This window comes from Pelmatolapia mariae, linkage group LG18, assembly GCF_036321145.2.
Source record: "Pelmatolapia mariae isolate MD_Pm_ZW linkage group LG18, Pm_UMD_F_2, whole genome shotgun sequence".
NCBI classification, from domain to species: Eukaryota; Metazoa; Chordata; class Actinopteri; order Cichliformes; family Cichlidae; genus Pelmatolapia; species Pelmatolapia mariae.
In genome coordinates, this window is record NC_086243.1 from 13,504,603 (window position 1) to 13,531,285 (window position 26,683).

A 26,683-nucleotide genomic window follows, 5' to 3' on the forward strand; every position below is an offset into this window, starting at 1 on the left:
CTTCTTTATATATATATTCGTGAATGCCGGTGACTCTTTGCCCCCTGGGTTTAACTTGTACCAGATTAAAACACACGTTAGTCGTTTCAGCCAGTCCCATGGCCAGCGACGATGGCACCCATGGCTATCTGTACAAGTGTAGGTGAGAGTTTGGCAAGACCAATCACTGTATACAAAAGGCATGCATAGATTTAATCTGCTAAGACCACAAGAAAGAAACTTGTTATTTTTTTCTTCTCTAGAGAGTAGCCGATCATTTGCTGAGCAGCACTTAATCATATACAGAGAAAGAATAATGCTGTGAAGTTTTCTGGGGGGAGGGTTTGGTGAGACTGGTGGTGGGGGTTTGTAATCTCCAGACTGAGTCAGAGCAGTTTGCTTTTTGATGAGATGGAGGCCTCTCCTGCTCCCACTGCAGGCAGAAACACACCCAGTGCCAAGACGGGGGTCACGCTATGGCTATAAGGAAATCAGTGAAGCACTGACTTATGAAGCTAACAGTCAATTTTCTCGCTTACCTGCTCGAGACCCCGAGCTGTTGCTTTGGTACAACAGTCATCAGGATTTGTTTCTCATACTCACAGTGACCACTGGGGGTCAGTATTGTCACACAGAAGGAAATGGAGGTGATTTTGTTTGTGTGTGTGTGTGTGTGTGTGTCTGTTGGGTGGGGTGGGGGGGGGGGGGGGGGGGTCTGGTCAAGGTTAAGATGAAGCATTTGTCTGTCCGAGGTGCTTTAAAGTGTTTCAGCAAAACTCTGCAGCATGCTCACTTATATCAGGCGGCATCACCGCCTCTTTGCCTGAGAAACTCATCACAGGTCATATCTCTGTCTGACACTGATGCTGTTAAATAGCTAAAAGTCTATTTGCATGACACTCTGTCTGAGAGGCCTGTTATGGAAATGGGACTAATAAGCCAAGTAATCACCCAATCAAGCCAGGCTCGCTCCTCTGTCATCCTATTACTGCTCGTCTCAGCTCTGATAAATCTCAAGTCTAATCCAATCAAAACCAGCAGCTGTAGGACGCGGAGCAAGAGATGGATTTATTTAGAGCTAACATGGAATCAGAAATGACAGGAGACAAAAATGTAGAAATGTAGTCCTGAAGATAAGACTAATATGGTTCTTTTTTGTTGCTGTTGTGGCCAAAATTGTAAGAAAAGAGCTTAAAGCGTTTAAAGGAAAGCCTCCCTCAGTGTGCTAATGGAATGGAAACAATGGGACACACACCAAAAAACCCAAAAATGAATAATTCAGGCTTGACGCCACGACTGTGGTGTGTGTCCAAAGGGTTTTTTTCGTCTTGTTTTGTTGTGGGTCTTTGAAGAGTTTCCTCAGTGGAAGGTACGCTAACGGTGAGGTTGCTTTTGCTCCTGCTGTAAATGGGACGTCTAGACTACGGTGTACCAACCGCAGGCAAGGACAAACCAGCGGAGGGAGCGGGGGATATCTCAGCCTACTTTCTCAAGAATCGTGGCAGAGGAGATGAATCAAGCTCGCCTCCACTGGTATCTACAAACACAGAGAGTCTGTCAGTCAGAGTCAGGCAGGCAGCGGCTCAGCTGCAAAGCTGTGTTGTGTGCTGCCGCCTTTTTGAGCTGCTGAGGATTTTTTTTTGGAGAAGTGTCTTTTTTTTTTTTTATCAATTAAACTCTTTAGCATACCAATAAAACCTTTGAAAGCAAACCTCTACTAGGAAATTTAAGATGCAGGACATTTTTTTTAAACAGCATCTAGCTTGAAGCAAGCTTTTGGAGCTTGAATAGACACAAGTGCTTCGTTCCAACCCCGATCAGCTGGAGGTGTCAGGTTTTTAATGAATGGACCACCTCCTTGTCAAGACGACTCAGTGTACCTCAGTAGGCAGAAAGCGAGTGTATAGGCGTTTAGTCACGGCTCTGCAACAACCCAACCTCTTTTCTGCATTTGCAAGTTAAAATGTGTCAAGATATCATCAAGAGAAAGTACATACAGTACAGTTCACAGAGTTTCACACGCAGAGAAAGATCCCAGAGTGGCACTGTGCAGAGAGGGAAAAGTTCCAGACATTTTTTATTTTAAAGAATGGGTGTGTGAAAAATGGGAACCAGTGGGTTTTTTTGTTTGTTTGTTTTGATTTTCAGGGAACCTGGGTCACCCCTTCCTTTCATCTTTTGTCTCCAATGATCTAATCACTGCTCCGTGTTTGATGGTATCACGAGGAGCAACACATCATAAGACAACAACACTTACTCACCAGTCACAGTGAACACGTGTCTACTACCGCACAACCATATTCCAGCCTAATACTGTGAACAGGGACAACGAGGAGATGAAGAAAGAAGACGGGGGCGGGGGAAGGGAGAGGGGGCCACAAGGACGGTAAAGAGGGAAGAAGGAGAAGAAGGTCAAAAAATGAAAACACACCTTCATCTACGCTTACAATTTGAAACCGATGTTTACACAATAACACCATCCACAATCGCTACGCACATTCTCACTGTCATCTAAACCTAAGTTTGCACTGAGAACTACCGGGGGATGGAAACACAGAAGGAAGGGCTGAGGGAGAAGAGATATCCACGAAGGCAACATCCTGTTCTCAACACCGCCAGAGCCAAAATGGCTGCAGACCCTGTCAAAGACGCCGTTAAAAAAAAAACAAAAAAAAAACGGGCTAATTTGTTCATCTATTCTTGTTCGGCCTCATGAATCTTTAAGAGCTGTTCAGTTATTCATTCTGACAGAGAGGCTGTGGTTTCATCATTTGTTACAAGCGACAAAAATGGAGTTTGCAAGATTTAACTCACAAAGGAGTCTGAGGGTGTCTCTTACCTGGGGGAAATGATTTTCAAACCATTAAGTTGCTATATAAAGCACCGTTAGACCCTCTGCAACCCCTGCCATGTGTAAATAGCAGCTATTTTTCTAATCTAACTAATCTTTTGGCCTTTTGTTATTGCTATATCCATCCATCCTTCCTCTTCCGCTTATCTATAGTCTACCATGGTTTTATTTATTTGTTTTCTTTTTTAATTCTATGAAACAACATTTAGCTTTAACATATTTTCCATTACTTTAAGGTTCTCTGAGTTCAGAGGCCATACCTGTAAGGTATGCCAAGGGGCATTAGCAGTGATAGCTATATGTAAATAGACATATTTACCTACCCACAAATGTTTTGTTCTTTTTAGTTATTTTATTATTATTATTTTTAATCATTATGTATATATATATATATATATATATATATATTAACAGGATTTCACCAGATAACAGGACGCCAGCCCATTTCTCTTCCTCCCTCCCCTTTTTTTGTGGCTTCGATCCATTGCTCATACCGAGGCTCTCTGAGCTCTGGATAGCTTTAGCTATATCCACTTTTTGTTAGTTTCTTCAAAATATTAATGTTCAGCTTGGTGATTTAAGTATCTGATTAGGTCTGTCATTACAAAAGTTTTTGGGGTGTTCCTCCCCTGCGTTTAACTTTGGCGAGCTTTGCTTATTTGCCTATGGTGCTGTGCACGTGTTGTGCATACTGAAATGCACACACATGAGGCTCATTGGTTGGTCAATGCTGAAAATCCGCCGATTCCTGTCCCCAGCTGATCGATCGGCACACCTCTAATTTGTTCTCATTCAGGATTTGGCTGTATTAAAAGACACTGCAGTGTGTGAGCTGCTCAGTTTTTCATGTAATTAAAGTTAACATCACATTTATTATTACAGTGTGATGTATGGACATGTCCATTAAAAAAATGGCAGCAGCTAAAATGTCAAATTTGAGTATTCAATAAGCCAAAGCTGTCATCAGGATGAGTGAATCAGGCTGCGTTTTACAGTCTATGGTAAATCCATGATTTACATTAGTGCGTAAAGTTTTAATTTCACAGCTTTTAGTAACTAGCAACTATCAGTTTCATCTGTTAACTTGCAAACACTTTTTTCTTCTCCACAGAACAGCTTTAGATCAAGTCTCAGCTGTGAATGAACTTAACGCTCTGCCTGCTTTAGGCTTATGTGCACCTTGAGATCTGAAAGGGTGCTACTGCATGAGGTGTTGAGAAGAGAACAATCCCACATGGAGGACGAAGAACATTAAAACGGTAAACAGCCAAAAGGTCACAGAGAACAACAACTGAAAAAAAGAAAAAGAAAATAAACTGAAGGACAAACAGAACACTTAAAAACAAGAACATTTTTTGTCTTTTTAGTCTTTTTTTCCATTTTTAAAACCACAGTACTACTCTCCACTATACGATGCACATGGCGTGGGTAGGGTTAACACGACTTCATTTACATTTTAAATCCTCGGTCTCCAGCCAGGGACCCCTCCCAAAGGAGGACCCAGTGGGGGTGTGTGGGGGATGTGGGTGAGGAGGGGGGGAAGCACTGGGCTAGGGGGGCAGAGACATTCGCACACCGGCCCTCTGAGAGACAGACAGAGAGCAGCGAGTGCCGCACTTTGTGATTTGTGGATTTTCATTGGTCCGTGTGTCGCTGAGTGTTGTTCCTATCAGCCCAAATAACCTCAGTGTGGTTTTATCTCCTCTGAGCATGTGCGTGCGTGTGTGCGTGTTATGAGGTGAAACTTTATGCAAGCCCGGTGACAGCAGATGGTCTTGTGATCATTGCGACAGCTTGTAAGATGGCAGTGGCAATAATTATATAACTGAATCATGCACACACTACTGTATAAAAATACAACCTACACAACTATGGCTTAGCTTATGCACTCACGAATTCACATCACTTCTCTCTCAGAGAATGGACTTTTAGCTTTATGGCTCCACATAAAGTATTGCTGGAATGTTTTACAGTTTATCAGAGTAAATATGCATAACCATTCTCACTCTGTAGGCTAGTTATTTCACTTTCCTGAGAAAAGGGGCTGTACGTGTGCCGCCTTCCACTCGTAGGATGAGGGTGTTAATGTGTGTTAATGTGAACAACTCCTAGTGGGACCGTGTGTCCTCTGTCTGCCTCTAAGTATGAACCAACTCGCCAGGCTGCTCCCCCCTGGCAGCGCTGGTAGGGTTGGGTGTCCACCAACACAGCAGGGACGAGGGGCAGGAGGCAGGTTGACCCTCTTGTGTTGAAGAAGAGCACGAACGGGATGCAGGGCAGAGGGAGCAGAAGTCACCCTCCTCTTCTACCCAGCAACCCTCTTGTGGCCACCATCCTGGTCCCTCCTGTGTTGGTTGGCATGGTTACAGTGGTGGCCTGTGACCGGTGGGCACGACTTCCAAAGCAAACCCACCGGGCCACAGGCAGCTACAGCAACTCTCAGCCGGTGCGCTCGTCCCAAACTCACACAGCTAATGTTGCAAAACCTCACAAAGCTCACAAAGAAGAAAAAGCCAGATTTTTTTTCTTGCTTTATGCAAATCTTATTATTTTTCAGCTTTTGTGCATAAAAGCAAAGGCCATATGATAATATTCATAAAACATTTTGCTCTTTGTAATCCTTACTCCTCAGCGGTGGTCAGAATAAATAGAAAAACATATTTAACTGTCTTTCAAAGCTATGTGTTTTTATGAGTGGTACAAACTTACAGCTTAAAGCTACATGCATGATTAGCAGCACGGCAGGCTTTAGAGAGAGTAATTAATGGACAGAAGCTCTCTGTACTGAATTTCTTTTCAAATCCCTGACTCTACAAAAAAAGAGAGAAATTGAAATTAAAAAGGAAACCTTATCATTTCTCATTAAAATAAATGAGAAACAGGACTATCACTGTTCCACAGGCCAGTGATCGTGCCAATTTACATCTTATCACCTATATGTTCTTTCTTCTGTGCCTATTAAGCATAAATGACAAGTAGCTAGCACTCCTTAAGGTATAATTTAAGCAAATTTTGACCACAAGCTGAATAAAACTGCTGAGAGATGAGGGTCAGATTGTTTTTGTTCACAAATCAGACCAAATTGAGAAGTGGCTCCGGTTTTGATGTGGGTGCTCGAATGAGTGGAGCCACGGACAGGGACTTGTGCTGTCGAGCTTCTTTGCGAGTCAGAGGCTGTGTGCGTTTGCGTGTGTCAAACACGTTTATGGGACGTGCTCATGCCTCCCCCGAGGGACCCCTGGCTGCGTTGTTTCATATCATTTTCATGTTAAACTTCCTGGTCCCTCCTGAAGAGCTTCCAGTGGCGGGTTCAGATTTCCGGAAGGAGTACTCCACTGTGAAGTTGTTCCTGCGTTGCCCGCGTCCCCGGCTCCACACGAACAACAGCAGGAAACAGAAGAGGACAACCCCGAGGAACGTGATGCAGCCCATTGCCGTGGAGACCAAGATGGTGGTCAGGTCAAAGGTGAACTTGAGGAAAACGCGTGTGCTGTTTAGATTTGTGTCGTTGAAGAACTCACTGCTGTACAGTGAGCGGTTGAGAAAGAAGGCTGAGGCGGCATCCAGCGGTTGGCCACGCACCGTGAGTGTGGCAAAGTAGGTGTCATTGCCTCCGGCGTTACTGGCTATGCAGATGTATGTCCCACTGTCAGTGAGCTGGGCGTAGCGGATCTCCAGGGTGCCACTTGGGTGAACTATAATGCGCCCTGAACTCTTAGTTGTGATCCGCCTGCGCTGTGGGGAAATCCAGACAATAGAAGGGGGAGGGTCTCCTTCGGCTCGACACAGAAAACTCACCGGTTGGCCTTCACGAGCGATCATCTTGAGAAAAAGAGTGAGTGGATGAATAAATGCACAAGTTTAAAAAAGCACAGCAGATATCTATATGTAGGAATATTTTGAAACCTTAAAAAAAACCTTCTTTATGGTTGTAGAAAGTTTAACAAACTTGTCACCATTCATTACCTGCTGCAGTTTTCGGTTGCGTATCTTAGGTTTCTGGCATGTGAAGTGATCGAAGAGTGCAGAATCGGTGAAGGAGCTGAGGCTGACGCCTTGCACCTCCACCGGCCCCGCACACACCGGCACTCTGCCGTCAAAGTTGAGGGTCTTGCGTCTTTGCAGGATCCACAACAGACGGCAGTCACACATCAGGGGGTTCCCGTCCACTCTGAGGGTCTCCAGACTGTTGACAGAATGGAAGGAGCCCTCTTCCAGTGTCTGCAGGTCGTTTGAGGAGAAGTTGAGCACGCGGATCTGTCGGAGGCCTCCGAGGGCATGGGGCTCCACCGTCATCAAACCTGTGCTTACCATGATGAGCTCCTTCAGCCTCAGCAAGTCTTTGAAGGCCCAAGGCTCTAATGTGGTGATGGGGTTGTAGGACAGGTTAAGGTGGGTGAGATGGGCAAGGTTCTTAAAGGAGGCCGAGGGGACAGAAGTGATGTTGGTGTTGGTGATGGAGAGCCAGTGGAGGTCCAGGCCCTGAAAACTAAGAGGGGAAATGTACTCCAGGTACGGCCAGTGGTCGATATCCAAACCCCGCAAGTTTGACAGCTTGCGAAAGTTCTGGTCCTCCAGGGCAGTGATGCTGAGGTGGCGAAGGCGAAGAGTGACCAGGCTGCGGAGGTAGGACAGCGTCTGACCAGAGATGGATGTCAGGTTGCAGCGCTCTATTGTGAGGTCCTCCAACCCCAGCAGACCTGAGAATGCCTGAAAATAAGAAAAACATAATGGGAATCTGGGAATCACTGTTTGCTTATACATATACATATATATTTATTTTTTATGTTTAAGTAAGACAAACAGACAACAGTTGGTTCAGTATTTCACCAGAACACCGTTTTGTTGTTGCTACTGTATGTGAGGTACATGCCAAGAAAAGTACACACAGACTCGTTTAATTTTTAATATTTCATAATCATTCTCAAAGGAAAATATCAGATTTGTGGCCATAGCAACCAGCTCTGAGTATGACGAGTTTTAAAAGTGCTGAGACATTTTTCTGGTTTTCTCTGAGGTCTCATCTATAGTTGGTGTTTTAATAGTGCTTTAATCTCTTAATACGTAATTAGAAACAATAAATTCAAATAAAAGTAACAGAATCAATTTTTACACACTCTATTTGAATGTGTGCTGCTGTTAAGCAGTTTGTTAGTATTTAAACAGTAAAACAATATTTAAATTTATCATTTTATTTTTGACACACACAAAAAAAATATTCAGATGTGTCTGGTTTCTTCTAAATGTAGTCTAAGTAACAAACCAAACACTGAGCTGAGTGCTTTTTTACTTATTCATGGGGAAGCTGGAAATGTGTTACATGGATGCTGTGTAACTGGTATCAGTGTTTTTTATCTTGGCAGGAAAACGAATAGACTTTGCCAAAATGTCACACCAGGATTTTTTAAAATAAAGTGCAAATTCTTGTATCCATTTCCCATTTCATCAATAAGCTAAGTTCACTACTGGCCAGATGCTTAAGAGCTTACCTTGTGGGATATATAAACCAGGTCGTTGTCTCCGACCTCCAAGTGTTTTAGACTTTTCAGGTCCTGGAAGGTGTAGTCCAATAAAATCACCATCTTGTTCTCACTAAGGTCTAGGCTGGTAAGATTGCCAAGCTTGGCAAAGGCTCCCATGGGCACCAACTTCAACTGGTTCCCCCTTAACTTCAGCACTTTAAGACTCTGGAGGGTGGAGAAGGCATTCGGTTCTAAGGTGGAGATGAGGTTCTCACTGAAGTCCACTTCCTCCAGTCGTGGGTACGGTGCCAGGTCTCCCGCCTGCACCCAGCGGAGCCGGTTCTTGCTGAGGTCCAGGAGCCGCGTCTCTGTAGGAATGCCCTCTGGGATGTTGGTGAGCCGCCGTCGCTGGCACGACACTGACCTTAGCTGGGCTGAACACTCGCACCGTGGCGGACAGGCGTGGCTGTTTCCTGGCAGTGTCAAGGTTATCATGGTAACCAGTGAAGTCGCCAGGACCCATCGCCACAGCTTCGGCCATGGCACTAAGGCACGCCCACCATGGCCAGGAGAGCCAGTCATGGCCCTGGTCCTCTGACTCCTCGCCTGTTACAGGCAGGGTGAGTGCGCCAGACACCTGCAAGATGAGACAAAGGGAAAAACAGGAGTTACAGAAAAGAAGTGAAGGGAGAAATAGGAAACAAGGACGGAATAAATATGTGATGAAGAAGGGAAAGAGGATGTAAGAAGATGGAGCCTATAATATAACCTATCAGCTCCCAAGCTCATTAAAACAGGCCTAAATCCACAATGTTGTAAATTATCAATGTCTCCAGCAGTTTAAGTAAAGGAGTTGAGAATTTACTGCGGAGATTTGGGGCATTTCGTGACACAGCACTTAAACATAGCAGATGAGATCCCGTCACAGGAACAAGGAGCGCTTTAAGATAGTTTAGAAGATTTGTCTTTTCACTAATTTATCTGTGGTTTCAGCTGGAGAACTGGGACGCCTGGAGCTATGAGAGGGAGCTTCTTGCTTCAGCTGAATTCATGCATCTTGCATCTCCTCCGTTCTCCTTCCAGCAACGAGGCTGTCTGCTCCATTTTGACAAACACAATGAATTTATTATAATCACCGTGCATAAACAAAGATGGAGCTCCTTAATAATCACAGTGTGTGTGGAAACCATGCACGCTGTGACGAGGGATAGGTGTTTGAGCCATTGCATGCATTCGAACAGGTACGCTTGGATGCAAGTTTGACATTTTGCTGGGTATGAATTAAAAATGCTTTGAGGGAAAAAGAGATGAATCATTTGTGCTTTAGCATTCCTTCAGGCAGCCGGTCATCTCTCCCACACACTGTTTTCAACATGAAGACAGTCAAAGAGCACCTGGCATTGGATCTGGAACACGGCTCTGTGTCCATCCAGCTAGCAGAAGTTTCATACTTGAGGAAGATGCCATTTAAAAAGAAAGTTTGGCTAGAAGAAAGTTTTTTTTCTTCTCTCAAACAAAAACTACTGACCAGAAACCCCCAAATGTTAAACTGTTTGTTTGTTTTTCAGATCAAGTGGATATGAGAAAGAATATATCATCACCACCAGGGAGTATCATGTTAAAATGCACTCTGATGCTGTTTCATGTTAAAATGCACTCTGATGCTGGCAGAGGAGGAAGGCAGAGCTGAACAGATTAATAATATATGGGTTGGTTTGTGCGTAATGGGCAGTTTTCAGAGGGCCAGCCACACAGTTAAAAGAGCCAAAAGTTGCTAGGCTCTCTCTTTTTGTCGATGAGGCCATTGCTTCAAATTTCTTACAGGAAAACAGCCTCTAAAATGCCTAATCATATCCGACTGTTTCAGTGCATTGGCATCAATGGGATCAAACGGGATGAAATGGGATTTAAGCTAAATATAAATGACGGCTGACAAATTCTATGCACACATATGCACATACTCGTATTTTCACACACAATCACACAAACGCAAGCTGTAGGAAAAAAAAATCCTCCAGAGATTCTGTCTCATCTACTAAGCCTCAAGGTGGATAAGTCCTTCAATTTTTGACAGGCCTGGAAAACACTGTGTTTACAGATCCCATATCTGAACAATCTGGTAGAAATCTGGCACAATCTCTCCTTTCGCTGGGAGACAAAACTCAAAACAGAGAGAAGCTGCTGTGTAGAAACAGACTGACCCACTTCTCAGCAGCAACTCGGCCTCGCACTGTCAACCATCAGCAACTCACCATGACCACAACAACAGAGCGGCAAACTCGGTGGAATAGTGCCCAGGAGAAAAACAGAGAGATCAGAAAAACTAGCAAAACTCTATCAAAGTCCTGAAATAATGAGATTAAATCACACATCAGGTTCTGTGTCCTTGTGTCTTCATGGTGACTGTTGTGGAAACACTGATGATTTTTCTCCTTCTTGCACCTTTTACCCTGCTAAAGATTTAGATTTCATCCCATCAACTATCATCCGAATAACATGAAATGATTTTTCTCTAGTGACACAAATTACTGGACGCTATCTGGAACGTATTTTAAAGGAACCGCGAAGTTAAAAAGTAGTGCTTTTGGTCACTATTTCGCTGCAAGTCAAAGAATTTACATCTTTAACCCTTAATCACACAGGCCTAGAGGCTGGTGGGCAGGGACAGAGACTTTATTAATCCCACACTGTTACAGCAGCACAAGTGTCAGCAAGAAATAAAAAAATAGAAATCCATCCATTCTTTCAGCTGGGGTGCTGGAGCCTGTCCTAGCTAGCATAGGTCGAGAGGTGGGGTACACCCTGGACAGGTTGCCAGTCTGTTACAAAGTGGACAAAGTGCACAAATTAAAAAAAGGCAAAAAACTATACGAGAGTTATTTCTACCATTCACAAATTGTCTCTATATAGAGTAAATACACTCACAGAGAATTTTTCATATTTGGAAAAAGTGTAGTGGGAGTGATAATACACACAAGTACATTTTTTCAGGTATCTATTGTATGTGTGGATTATACAGTCTGACTGCTGTCAGGATGAAAGACAATATTCAACTTTTGCAGGAAATTCTTAGTTTTCTTTTTGTTTTTTAATCAAAATATCTTGAAAACGTAAACTGGCATTCACGGTCCCCCGAGGATGTTTTATAAAAGGTTTATAAAAGGTTACACAGAACATAGTTCGGTACCTGTGATTTAATGCTCATTTAAAAAAATGTTAAGATTTTGGCACGTTATTGTTAAGATGTTGAACATTTGCCTGTAAAAAACCTTTTGAGTTAAAATTCTGACACATCTAGCGAAGATGTGCCCTGGGAGCCTGTGTGGGGCTACTGTGGGCCCCAGTACCAACGTGAAATATAGGTCACATCTGGGCTCTGCACTATGGGGCCCAGACAGGTCCCAGTGGGATAACCAACAGTGTGGGTTGCCCACACTAAGCAAAGAGAGCCCCACAGTGGGGCATATTATAGGCAGCGTACCCACAGCTGCCCTACTGGGGCCCCACCCAGACCCCACAGTGGAGAGCTAATGCCATGGTATATTAGCAATACCAACTGGTGTGGAGTGTGGACCAGAATGTAATTTAAAACAGAAAAGAAAACAACTAGCAGCTGCTCATTTAACCCTGGAGAACCCATGGGGTCAAATTTGACCCCATGGTTTCCCTAGAAAACCAATGGGGTCGGATCTGACCCCATGGGTTCTCCAGGGTTAAAAAAAATGGGGTCACCACAACAGGTAGATCTGCATGCTTCATTTAGCAGAGTTTTACACCAGATGCCCTTTAGATGCAGCCCCCTGCAGATTTGTGCTTTCTCCCACAGGATTTATTGCCGATTAGGCAAATATGTAAACTACTACACTATAGAGCAACTCACTAAAAGCCAACCAACCAACCAGCCCTCCACTCAAATCCTCTGCATAACATGTTAGTATGTTTAAGAAATTAGAATATTCTCTGATACCAGAATTTACTGATGTTTTAAATCAGCTGCCTTATCTCAGCCTCATAATTCTGACACTATTTCGCCACAATTGTCACATTTCCCCGTCTTGTCTTTCCTAACATACAGACCCCACATGGGCTGTCCTATATAGGCCCTACATGTGTTTTCTATAGACAGCCTATAGTGGGATACCCACAGAATTCCCTCTTGAGGGCAGAAAGGGCAAAAATACTAATATAGAGTTTGGGTTTGGACAGGGTTTGCACACAAAAAACCACAGAGGACCCCATAGGGCAAAACTGCTGTGAGCCCATTTCGGTCCCATGTGGAACAGATGCAGGTTGCCCACACAGCCTCACAGCTACCCACTGTGGGCCTGCATGGGCATGGTTGCTGGGCAGACATTCAGCTCTACACACAGCTGTTCCCATACATAGCCAACTGCACGACTATAAACTCTTCACTCAGTGTATCCAGTGTCTCCATGTGTGTGTTAGTGTACATCTTGCCCAGCTCTTTGGCATTGTGATGGATGCAGCCTGTCTCTGCACCCCCATGAGAGTCATCCTACGGGTCAGTGGCAGAGTCACAGTATGAATCACTGAGCTTACATCGTCAAGGCAGACAAGGTCCTTACTGCTTGACTCAAGGACAGACTTGGATTCCTTAACACACACACTCTCTATCAGGCACATGGGCCCATTGCTCTGCGCATCATCTCGTGAGCAGGTGATAAATACACACCTTTACTCTGACTCCCAGGCCACATACTGAAAAGAACATTTTTATATTTTATTGCTTTAGTTGCTTTCTTTTAGATTAGCAGCCTGTCCCTCAAAGTTTAAAAGCTCAGTCTTACATTTTATCCTGCACCTGGACAGTGGACATGCATGGAAATCACAACAGGAGTCCCTAAAGCTGCCATACAACCTGCAAATTATCATCTTCCAGATGTTATGGTAACAACAGGGGCAAATCCCACAGTTATAGCCAGCGAGGAAGATAGAGTCACAGGCCAGCTGTCCAAGGAGAAAAAAAAAATGAAGAATGGAAGGAGAAACAGCCCAGAAGCTAAAAATAACTAAAATTTGATGGCTGACCTAATGAGCAGATGTTTTGGAGCAACATTCTTTCTCAGCCACTGCACAGGCAAGACACTGATGACCACAGCCAGATGTTTCAGACACCGGTTGTTTCACCTGCTTTATACAGTCAGGTTAGTCTGATTATAAACACCACACACTCTTCCCAAATAACTGCAGGGAAAATAACATCATTGTGGTTTGGTGTGTATTTGTGTGGCAGTGTGCCTGACCGTAAATAGGTCATGCATGTTGACTGGTAGCCTTTATAAGCCTTTATATTTGGCCGGCAGAGCGTAGAGCTCCTCTCCCCAATATCCCTTCTTTAGTGTCCCTTCTTCCTCAGCTTTCTCGCTCTCCTTCACTCACTCTCTCTCTCTCTCTCTCTCTCTCTCTCTCTCTCTCACACACACACACACACACACACACACACACACACACACACACACACACACACACACACACACACACACAACCACACACACACACACACACACACAAAATAAAGACCTCTCAAAAATAAAATCACACTTTAGCTTTCGTGATGGAGGTGCAGTCAAGCAGTCAGCATGTTATTAGAGAAAGCTTTTACATTTTATTGCTGCAAACAAACCGAGTTGCTAACTTGACAAGTTTTTATATATCAGGGGAAAGCTGACAGTTTGTACTTTCCATTGCTAAGTAGCTATAAGTCCAATATTAAATCTGTGCTTAGTCACTCCATTTTAAGCCCAAGTCAAGTGTGGAATAGAGTTTAGCAGGTCTCTTGTGGGGTTGCACCCAGTGCCAAAGAGGAAAGGAAAGTAAGGGGGCAGACATTTGAATGAAGATGAGAGTCAGATAAATCTCTGTTTTGCCACATTATTGCAATCTACAGTGAATATTAACTAATGCAAGCCAATATAAGTAAGCCTAAAAAGTCAAATTAAGTGTTTTTGTGCTGCTCGTCATCAAAGTTAGAGCTCCTAAAGGATCAACAACTCCCTGACTGCATTGCAGAAAGAGAAAAACCAAAAACAACGCCCAAACTTAAATCCTAAATGACAACAAAGGAAAACTGAAATCAAAATATAATTAGGGCGGGTAAAGAAAAAAACAAAGAGGAAAAGCCAGAGGAAGAGGCTCACAGAGCAGAATCCCCACAGTGATGAGAGGAACAAAGCTGCAGTGGGAATGCACACATGTAAAATATAAAGCGGAAGAAAAGTAAAACACAGGAAGTACACAGGAACACACACAATGTAGTCACTAGATCAACATCTTCAAAGTTTTCAGCCATTTGTCTGCAACATCCAGTGACGGCAACACTGTGACCATAAACCAAAGCTCCCAAGGCGTCTGTAAAAACAGAACATTTTTCAAGCTGCACTTCACTGAGCTGCAGAATGCAACGTGAAGGACACTGCAGTTGTTTGAGTTTGCATAAAGAGATGATACTCATGATGGCTCTCCTACCCTATCATCGCCGTTCTTGAAGTACTCTGAGTCACCGAATCTGCGAGTTTGGACTGATCGAGACTGACATGCAGTCTGCTTTGACCTTCAGCTGATTAGAGCCAAAGACACAAACCTTTGACTCGACTGCAGCTGTAATGTTTAAATGGACTACACATTGCTATATATAAGATCCAGCTCATATTCAGCCTGAGATGCACTCACTTGCTCACTTTCAGGAATCTACTAGGCACAAGTTTGAATTACGGGTAGAAATAATGTTGCTACATCTGCATCTTGAATCAAGACTGTACAAGGCATGCAAGACACGATGAAAACAAGAAAGGGGCTAAACAACTTCCCTCAATCATGCCATCACAGGTTGTAGTCCTCAACCAAATATCAGACACTGACATGGCTCAAGGTAAAAAGTCTTTCCATGAATCTCTAAAACCAGATTCTCAATGATGTAGGAGCTCATCTGTTTCATGATCCTTCACAATTTACAGGTTATTGTAATGTGTGATGTGCAGCAAGCAGGTGAAAAGTTGACAGAACTTTACAAACTAATTGGAATTAAAGTCAAGGAGGCTCACAAACAGTCATAATTATGATAAATCTGACCAGCAAATATGAGCCTGACCTTGAGAAAAGTTTGGGTGAAGACCCATTAGGTGATCATTCTGTGCAGGTTTCACAAAAATCAGACTGACACTCTGGTATGAGCAGCAATTCTTGTGAGTTGTTGAGAGGCCATTGCATAAGCTCATCGCTCTTTCAGCTAATGAAGGTGGTCGGTGTAAGGCTAGCTAGACCTGAGGTCCCGGTGCAATATGAATTTTGGATATTCTTCTATGTGGGCAGTTATCAGAGAGGGCCTTGCCTATTTCACCAAGACACTATTAAACCACATTCTGCACACATTACAACATCGTTGCTTCACTTTAAACCAGCGTGCGGTCCAGACCTGCCACCCACTAGAAACACATGACACCAAATGCAGCGCAGAGATTTTTTTTTTCCAGTTTTTAACTACCAGGAATTGCTCTCCTTGGTTTTGAGGCTGTTACAGAGAGGTGGTCTGAAAAAAAGTGACGCAACACGGTGGTAAACATGGCCCTGTCTCATTTTTTAAAAACATTTTACTTTGATCACATTTAAAATTAGCATGCAATTTTCTGTGGTTCTTTTTAAATTAATTTGGGGGTTTACATGATTTGCTAATTATTACATTCTGTTTACATTTCTATTTTACACTGCATCGAAATGCCATGTTTTGAAAACCCCTCTGTTCGCCCTGAGTCTCAGTGGTTGCACTAACCATCATGCTCATGCTGTTGAGCTGTGGATGCAAAGTAACATATCTGCACTGCCAGTCTAAATCCTATCATATACTCCTGACAATGCAGCACGGTGAGACGTGTACAGCACACCCAGCGTATCATCACCCTGTGCTGATGACTGTCTCCTCATACTGTGGATGATGTTTCATGAAATGAAAGATGCTTTCTGACTCACAGTATTCTACTGTATTGTTTCCCCTCTAACCAGGCGATCCCCAAAATACTTCACAGATCTCTATGACTTATCTCAGATTCCACCTCTGTTTCTTTCCTGACAAGCACTACAAAGCGAGACAGCAACTGATGCTGAGAGTTAGTTAGTTAGCAAAAAAGTGGCATGAACTAAGAAAGCTGAACCTTTGCCTCAGTTGTTTAACTGCATCAAAGTCTGCCTCGATCACAGAGAAACAGAAAGCCAGCGCACTGCATCGAGAACAATGCCTGACAGCCACAGAGGAACAACAACAACAGAACAAACAAAGCTAAAACAAGCTGAGATAAAACCCCACAAGACAAGAAATAAACAAATAAAAATATATGTGCTGTTTGTTTATTAAGAGGAGAATCTCTTCCAGCTCTCAAACAGCGTCTTCAAAAAAAATATTTACTTTCATCACGCCAGAAATAATCTAAATGTTGCAACAACTGTTTGTTAAAAAAAAGACTACACACACATATATATATGCACACACACACCAAATGCCAACACCATAAATGTCCCTGATTTCAGACAGGAGCTGTCTGTGTTGGTGTGTGGGCAGAAGGTAGACAACGCTAAATGGATTAGAAGGGAATGAGCCCAAAAGGTCGTTTCATCTGTGTGCGTACGAGTGTGTGTGTCTGTGTGTGCGTGCCATGCTTTCACTTTGAACTTGAGCAACACTGAGACCTCAGTGAGGGGTGACGCACACAGCAGGGAGTCAGACTGGCAAATGCTGTGACAGTGATAGCTTTAGTCTGTATCAGTTTCACTCGCTGCAACAGGAGGTGCTTAAAGTGATTAGTCACATGCAGCTAATCCATAAAATATGCTGACATAATGTCAATTAGTCAGCAAATAGCCACAGAAGTGTTTATGGTACCTTGGCTTTCCTTCACCTGAATACTAAGTAAAATGGTTTAAAAAAAGTCATCACAACTGGAGGTGGGGTGTTTTCGGGTTTTAGGAGATGTCAGATTTGAAGTTATTTGATGTGAGCTTTTGGTACAGATCTGGTTTCAGCTACACATCCAGGTATTACATAAAGATATCTTAAAGTTTTAATTTCTGCCAGATTTATGCTCTGCAACTGGCAGACAGGTACATCAGAAGCAATTCACTCATCATGTTTATTGTGGTTGGTCGTCAAACCTCACTGACTTTCAGTCTTTGGTCATCATGTCGCTGCCAATCGCTTCCAGTGTTGACACAGCTTTAGGCTCCCGAAGGTTTTAATCTATGTCAGACATTTCAATGAGGAGAGAGAATTAGAAGGAACTGAACATGATTTATTGATATACAGAATTCAATTAAGGTATTTGCTGATTAGACTCCGATTGCCCATCACAGCCGAAGGGAATCCCAGCTGTGACAGGGATTAGTGCAGGATCCATCTGAGTCTAGACACTGGTGGTGGAGATGAAGATGTAGGCTTGGATGGAACCTCGGTAACATGAGAGAGGTGGAAATGGGGAGTAGGTGGGTTGCACAAAAAGTGTCTGCCAGGGAGAATGACAGATGCGCAGTGAGATTTAAAGCTTAGAGAGTGGAGGCTGATTGGCATGAAGAAGGTGGGCAGAAAGATGATTGGACTAGACTAGTGATGTCACAATGAGCTTGTTAGTATTGAAAAGTGGAAGTTGTGCAAGCTTGGATCAGCCACCAAACACCTGGGAAGCAGACAGATGTATGGATAAAGCTCTTCTTTTTCAAACTTTTGCATACAATTTTCATTACAGTTTGTACGTTCCCTAGCAACCACAAACCAACAGGCTAAAATGACTCATTTGTAGAGTTTATGCACATATAACATGTTAGAAAAGCATTGTATAGTATTCATTAAACAACAAGAGCATGTAATTTATATCCACAAAAATTTAATTATGCATGATACACTGTAATGCCTAACCACCTAACACTAATGTCACAGACAAAATATTACTGTAGTACTGGTATGTACTAGTTATTAGTAATTGCTGACAGTAGACCCAACAACCTGATCGACTCAACAACCAAATAACAGACCAATCACCTGACCAACCAACCTACTGAGCAGTAGAAAAACAAACCACCCAGCCACCCAACCTACTATTTACATGTTTTATTGGTTTAATAGTAAATAACCATGATCTGAATATTAACATGAGCTCCAGTTCTCTTAGCTCTGTATGCAGACAGTATGTATGTTATTGAAGACTGATTTATTAATACACTGAGTGATTTTGTAAGTCTATTTCTATTCTGTTGATATCAGCAGACAGGAGAAATCATACACTGAAAACAGCTGAAATTAATCTGAATCACTCCTTAATATATGCATATGTTGTATGCGTACATTACTCAGTATTAAGAGAAAATTAATATTTCTCAATATCAACTTCTATGGATCTGATCCCAGAGAAACAACACTTCACATACAGATCAAACGAATGTGTTTTTACTGTATTTTTGACTATAAGCGATCAAGAAATCTTCAAATGTTAGGTGGATACGTCTATTTCGGAGAGGACGCCTTCTGATCTGAGTAAAGGATGAGAATCAGGAGGTAATTTTCTTATTGGTTTCGCAGGTCTCTGCACATCTCGCTTATTTTTTTCCAGTCAAGTCAGTTTCTGAGGTGCAGTTGTTTTGCAGTTCTTGTTGCACTTTAACAAGTAATTACTGTATGTAAAGTGTCCCTGTGAACATGCATATTGTGAAAACCCACCTCTTTGATGTCTCGTGATACTTTGTTCCTTTTGCTCCCACTCATAGCTGGCTTTGTTATTTTTCTTTTTGCTGTAGTAAGCGAACTGCTCAGTACAGATCAACCAGACCATGATAAACATCAATGAAGTGTGTGTGTGAGTGTGTGTGTGTGAGTGTGTGTGACAGAGAGAGAGTGTGGGCAGGTTTCAATCCCCTGAAGTGATTATATGTGAGCATCAGTTCTTTCTGCTGTAATTATTTACTGTGCACTGGCTGCAGACGAGACCTGAAAGACAAACTCTGTAGGTACTTCATAATAAATCAACCTTCTGAAACAGATGACACTCCTTGCATTGCAGCTGATCGAGTCTAGTCGGTCAGATTACAGTAATAACTGAAAATCGTAAAGAATGAAAATTGGTTGAAAGTATTCATAGCCGAAAGCAAGCGCTAAATATTTCTCGGCATCTCGGCTTTCGCAGCAGCCATTCTGTGAAATCCCTCGTGCACCTAAAATAGATTAAACTGGAATCCTTCTTGCAAACACACACACACACACACACATACAGACACACACACATACACAGTGTTTCCATCTCATTTTCTTCCTCTGCCTTTGTTTCCTCTCTCGCTTTCTGTCTGTAATCTGAAAGCTGAAGACAGTCCTGTTTGACAACTGTGATAAATATACACACAGGGAGGCTGGGATTAAAGGGAAAAACAAAACACCGCAGCATCCTGTGAATCACTTCAGATGCTGTTTGTTCTCTGCTAAAGTAGAACAAACGTCCATGAATTCATCTGCAGACCTGTTGTGTCCCATCTGTTGCCTTTCATTAAATCTTCAATGAAATATTCTAGTTAAAAATCTTAACTGACATACATTGTGTAATTTGTTGAGGGGAAAAATAATAATTTAAGAGTCCTGGTGTCAAAAATCAACATTTTGATAGCTTGTGTGTTCCCTTAAGAGCTGTATGTATAGTATGTGCAATAAGATAAAAGAAATGCATGACAATTAATCTAAAAAACATAATCTGGGCCATACATGGTCACGTTAGACTGTGTTATCATGTCTTTAACAAAAATTAAGCCAAAATGCAACAGTGTGTGAAAAACTAAATACGGCTTTAGTGCTACTACAGGAATTAAGCAGGTAAGTAGCACCCACCTAGCACCTAACTAAGAATAAATCCACTTCAAGTGTGAGCATGTCAATAAAAGCAAAAGTTTTAGACATTTGTAGGTCTGGATGATTCAGTTGTCTTACCAGGATCCCACTGAGGAAAGACATCAGTCTGGCAGGGTTTATAAGGCCATTTCCAAACAATTTGAAGTTCATCATTCTACAGTGAGAAAGCTTATTCAGATGTGGCTAACCATCAAGATAGTTTCAGATATTCCCAGGAGAGGATGTACCAGCAAATTCACCCAAAGGTCAGACCATACAATGTTCAGAGAAAGTGCTTAGCTTTACAAATTTGCAACAAAACTAACCACAAAACTTCTGGAACAATGTCCTTCGGACAGATCTGATCAAAGTGGAGATATCTGGCCAAAATACACAGACCCAGATTTTGGAGAAAAACATAGCCGCACATATCATGTCAGCACAAACCTCTTAAACTAACTTTTAAGCACGGTGGTATCAGGGTTATGATTTGGACTTGTTTTGTAAGAAATATAACATCCAACTGGAATAAACTGTAAACTAAGCAAAAGGACAGAACACACAGTTGGCGAATGAGGGAGATCGCAGCACTGGATGGAGGGAAACACGGACAATAAATACATGAGAGGGAATCAGGGCAGAGAGGAAACACCTGGGGAACACAGCTGGCAACAATCTAACAGACGAGACCGGAAGACCCAAAACTGAACATGACGCGCACCAGGCAGGAGACTATCAAAGTAAAGCAGTAAGTACGGGAACACACACACTGAGACGCAGACTGACGAAACGCAGTGAACAGAGTGAGACAGAGCGAGGGACAGTAGCGAGGCGTGAGAGACAGAGTGAGAGAGTGAGGGGTGAGAGAAAGAGTGAGAAAGCGAGAGGCTAACAGACTGAAATGCTGTGGCGGGACCTTAAGAGACCTGTGAACAAATAAATGCTGCAAACCTCAATGAATTCTTGTTAATAAATGTGGGTCAAAATACCTCCAGAATGATGTGAAAGACTGATGAAGTCATACATACACCGCGTAATATGTCGTGCGTTGTTGTTCATCTGAAGTTAATGTGTCTAAAGTCAAAACAAAAGAAAGAAAAGAAAAACATGTTGGGGATGAAACCCTTTGTGTTCTACGTGAAAAACATTCATTCATAAGTTTTAATAACTTTTGTAATAATACAGTTATATTTTATGTGCCAGCTTTGTTTTCATTTAATTGCGTTGCACTTATCCTTTGTTTGTGCCACATGTCCTATGGAAACACCCACAGATTTGTTTGTTTTTGGCTCAGCTTTGAGTTAGTTTTTATTTTGCTGTGGATCTCCCTGTTTTGCCCAGAATGAGCCGCATTTAACATCTATACGCTCGCTGTCAACAAATCCACCGAAGAATCGCAAGTACAGGCATATTCTTTGCCTGTACCAAGAATATCACGTATTTTTGGTACAGGCAAAACTTAAAACATGATATTCCTCAATGGATCTGACCTTCATTGTTATTTAAAAACTAGAAAAATAATCCTGTTTGACATTTTCATTCATGTGATAATGTCATGCAAAGATGAGCAAATCCCACATCCGAGTCCACTGCTGGACCATTATAATAATGTATATAAACTTTTAAAATTTGTTTAAAATATGTAGTCATTGGAAATCTGGAGATTAGAACACCAATTTCTAATTTCACATTATTAGAACACTGGAATAGTACAGCTAATTTAAAATGTAAGTAAATGATTATTAGCCATCAACTGGTTACTGGGACAGAAGAGGTTAAATGTTCTTCTGGTTATTCTGTCTCATCAAAAATGAAATGCTTTGAAAACAAAAAGCATTTCAGCCAGTGCTCACTTTTAGTGAACATGGATCTTTTTGTTTTACTCAAAGGCATGGCACATTTAATTAGCTGTAGCTATTCTGATGATTCTCACACCCCGCGGTGTTTCGACCTGTTTTTTTCTGGCTCAAACCTGAGCACATGGCTACACACACTGAGAGCGCAGACACATGAAAAACACACACAGCATGCTCTCTCTCTCACACGCACACGCACACACACACACACACAGGCAGACATATAGGTATAGTATGTGTGGTAACAACAGCGCAACAGAGGGCAATCTGGGAGTCTTATTAGATAGTCCTGCCACCATATGGTCTCTGCTAAGGTGTGCTCAGGTGTGCATCTGCTCAACCTGTTTAGATTTTTTAGTTGACTCCCAGTTTACTGCGTGACATCAGCTCCTAATGATGCGATCTGATCTGGGGGTTCAGGGGTCATAAATCATGTGTGCACTGGCCTTTTCCACTAAGTCGGCAGCAGTAGTAGGATGCCAGGGCTAAAAAGTGAGCAGACTGGCTTACACCCCAACAAAAGTCACCTGTACAAACTTACGTGCAGGCAACTTAAACTCTCTACTCACTTTACTGCCTATCACAAGATTGTGAGTCAAGTGTGAGGTTTTCCCTGCACACATATTTGCCTTTTATTCATCATCATTTAACAGTTACGACACTATGTGTGGTCTTGTTATTCAGTGTTGGCCTGATTACTCAGCAGGTTGGAGCCAATACTGACACGCTCTCCATGCTGAAGGATGTGCAGAATCAACCTTTAATTCTCATATCAGATCTGAGAGGCACTACTGTGATATTGGGGAAATGATCTGCCCTCCTTATATGGACCATGTTTCTTCAGGAATAATGAAGAGCTCGCTCTGCCATATCCAGAGTGATGACTTACAAGTCATTAAGTCTGGTACCTGCACTGCTGAAGGTACACAGAGCTGCACAGATTGTGTCTGTGCACACAGGAATAAGCCTGTGTTTACATGTTATGAGCGTACTGAGGAGAAGCATTTAGCTTGGCAATTGTTTAACCTCGGGTGTAATTAACCATGAAGGGCAGAGATTATTACATTAATAGCAATGTTGCAAGTTTGGAAGAAAAAAACTGGGAGATGAAATTTTTTTAATCAAAGTTGACCCATTTTATCGAAAAGAAAGCACACGCGAAATCATTTTGAGTGACACAATGACAAGTGACTGAACAGCCCTGAATTAGTCTCAGCCTTTAGGGATCTGTGGCCTTATTACTGGTGTGGATTGAAATGACTCATTAATTATCTCACACATGCTTCCCAAATACAAAAAAACACAAACTGGCCACCGCCATCAGCTTTATGTGGTGGCAGTATGGTATTTCCCCATTTATGTTTTTCTTTTCCCATTCAGGGTACCTATGTGGCATATTTTTACATGGCATTGCAGTATTTAGTAGGTCACTGGGATAAAACAAGATCTCACACCGATAGACAAACTTCTCCTTGGCGCAAACAGGAGACTCTGCCATTGCATTTCTCATTACCAGGCCCTAGACGGGATATGAAGGGAGTTCATTTCTGGTGTAATTTCCCTTCTAAAGGCTAATGACTTTCCAGATAACAAGATGGTGCGGCGATCCCCAGGGCCGGTCATTGGGAAGTGAAATCACGTCTTCTTGTCAGCGCCAACCGTGCGGCTGCAGATTGCGATGATAACTAGGCGACTCGTGTGAAGGAAAACATTTCCCTGGAGACATCTCACCTGAGAGGCAACAGCCCATTTTTTCACCCTGTACGACTCAGTGTGTATGGGCGTGTGTTTTTCAGTGTGTGAGTGTGCTGTTATGTCCCTGTGGTATCAGAAGCAAGGAAATTAATTCAATTCTCCGGCTCGTTAAGATAGGTGAAAGCCGGACAGGGAATTTAAAAGAAAGATAGCCAACACTTCCTTGATATTCCACCGCAAATACGTAGGGTGCAGGACGAAGTGTGATGAAAACCAACTGATGAGGCGTGGGGGATTGAAATAGATAAGTGTAAAGCTGCATAATATAACCACAATATGAGTGAAGAATAGATCTGGGCATCAGGGGAAGAGATAATGGACATGGAGGACCGTAAAGAAGTGAGTGTGATGGATGGAAGAGGAGGAAAAAGGCAGACGGGAGGGAGGTAAGAGGGACACTCTGTCTCACTCTGTCACTAATGATGGAGGAAGGTCAAAGCTATTCCACAGTTGAGAGAATCTAATGATGCAAATTAGGCCTGACGCTCAGTCAAATGCCACAAGAGGGGCCCAGAAATCATGATGTTGCTGAATAACACAGTGAAATTGTCTGAGGGTTGAAATTTAGCATTTTAAACATCCTAATTTATTTATTTATTTTAATCGCAAGGCAGCAGTGGCAAGTTAAAAGGCCACATCATCCCACAGAACAAAACAGAGCCTGACTGACTGAGCCTGGTACAAATATATAACTGTCTGTGTGGCAAGTAAACAGCAAAGAAAAGGAACAAGTTGGAAGCAGAAAGAAGGGGGAGGGGAGCAGTGTAACAGCTTTTCCTCCTGCAGTCTTTGAAGAGCAGCATGGTGCTGGATTCGCATGGGGAGAATTTATGATGAATATGTACATAGCTTTGACCTGAATGCATAAACTGATCCCAAATGCACCTTCAGTTTCATTCAAGCTCTCTAAATTTCTTATTCTATTTTTAAGGAAAATGGTCATATTGCAAAATACAGGCAAAGAGGAAGACCGTGACATCATATAAATGTGTTGTTCCACATCAAAAAGGATGCTCATGCACAGCTGAAACGTGCAGAGTAGGTATAAGGATAAGCACGGCATATGCGTACATGGCAGGAATGTAGACAGCAGCGTAATTGCACTGCTTCATGGATAATGGTGACCCTGTTAGCCTGAAAGCTTATTGGCTGTCTATTTCTCTGATTCTGCCGGAACAACCAATAAGAGCCGCCGCCACCGTTTCAGATGTGGGGATGAAGGAAGAGAAAGAAGGGGGGAGAGAGAAGGACGATGAAATAGAGGTGAAGGTTAGGGGAAAAAACCACGGGTATGGATGGTGTGGGGAGGGGAGCGAAATGGAGAGTGACAAGGTTGGAGATGAGGGATAAAAGAAAGCAGGAAATGTGGAGGAGAGAGCCGAATCCTCTGTACTGAGGAAACAAAGGCGACAATCCCTAAGCAGTGATAAAGCCGCTCGGCTTGCGGTTGTACAACACCAACAGAGCATATGTGTATCTGTGTGTTGAACAGCTCTGTGTGTGTGTAAAATGATGGTGCTTCACAGAACATTAGGTGATCATCACACTTTCCGGATCCTCTTCTCACCACAGATCCCAGAGGAGGATATTTACCCCACCCTCTCCAAACACAGACAGACATGTCCGTATACACACATATGTCTTTGAAGGCTTTGTAAACGCTTCAGAGACGGAAACAGATTATTGTGAGGAAGAAGAGGAGGAAGACGAGAAAGATCACAAGGGAGGAAGTTTCTGGAAAGGTCATAACCGCTGTTGAACAAATAAGAGCTGCAGGAGAAGTGAGGAAAAGGTGAAATGATGAAAACAACCACACACACACGTGCACGCGCACGATAGGAAATGGAGAATAAAGTAAGACGAGCCAGAGAGAGAGGGGGGAGCAAGCTCTGGCCACTAAATAGGATGTCAGGTTTGCAGATAGGTCAGGGTTGGTTTGCTGATTGACACCCGACTATCTGGACTCACAGCACTGTGACTAGGGATGGGTATTGATAAGATTTTCACGATTCCGATTCCATTTTCGATTCTGTTTAACAATTCGATTCTTTATGGATTCTCTTATCGATTCTTTTTAAAAAAGAAGAACACTAAGGTCGATTAGCTTAGAACTTTGTTTTATATCTATCTCTTTGAACAAACCCAACAGTGAGATCTTAAGAGATCCACAGCCTACGGCTCTTCAATGGGGTGTCACAGGGTCCCCAGGAAAAAAAATTGTAAATGTAAAACAATAAAATAAATATTCTTCTGTAGCAATAACAAAGTATAACATAAATCATTCTGTAGCCATTACACAAGAATATCCAGTAATGTCCCTGCCTACAATTAAACACATTCACTTACTGAAAATCGGGGGCATCTGCTGTGGCAAATGGGTGCGAGCCTTTTACCACAAACTTAGTCACTGCTCGGTGACATTCATCTATCCTGGCCTGAAAGGAGACGCTAACGGTAGACTGCAGCGACAACTGCCAGCCAGACTCTGTCTGTCTCTCTGTCTGCAAGTTGCCCTTTTGTCATCCGTTCTCGCAAAGTATAACTAAACTTTTTAGCGTTTGAGCCGCCATGTTTCCTGCCAGGTAAATGATGCTCCGCAACGTGGTGACGTCATTCGGGGCGACTGGAATCGATAAGGGAATCATTTGCAAAAATGGCAAACAATTCCAAGGAATTGAAACAGTGGGAACCGGTTCTCAACAAGAGCCGGTTTTCGATACCCATCCCTAACTGTGACAGTTTCTATTTGCCAGTCCGTGTCTGCTCACACACACCTCAACAGCAAAAACATATATTTTCATGTAATCGGAATCAAAATCATTTGGCCAACTTCTCATAATGACATTGTTTGTTTTGCATACCATGATTTTAACATTAATATTTAAATTGATAATATGTGAAGTTTGTATGCCGG

The 26,683-nt window shown here is 42.6% G+C and overlaps 1 protein-coding gene across 1 annotated transcript in view; it reads right to left on the reverse strand.

Moving 5' to 3' along the window:
• Positions 1-688: 688 nt before the first annotated feature.
• Positions 689-26,683, reverse strand: part of LOC134616326 (leucine-rich repeat and immunoglobulin-like domain-containing nogo receptor-interacting protein 3) — a 44,978-nt gene continuing 18,983 nt past the window's right edge. Inside the window, exons 2-4 of the mRNA XM_063461124.1 lie at positions 8,320-8,929; positions 6,797-7,540; positions 689-6,652 (exon numbers count right to left, since the gene is read on the reverse strand). Of these exons, the coding sequence (XP_063317194.1) occupies positions 6,083-6,652; positions 6,797-7,540; positions 8,320-8,874 (1,869 nt within the window). The 5' untranslated portion in view covers positions 8,875-8,929 and the 3' untranslated portion in view covers positions 689-6,082. The remainder of the gene's footprint in view (positions 6,653-6,796; positions 7,541-8,319; positions 8,930-26,683) is intronic.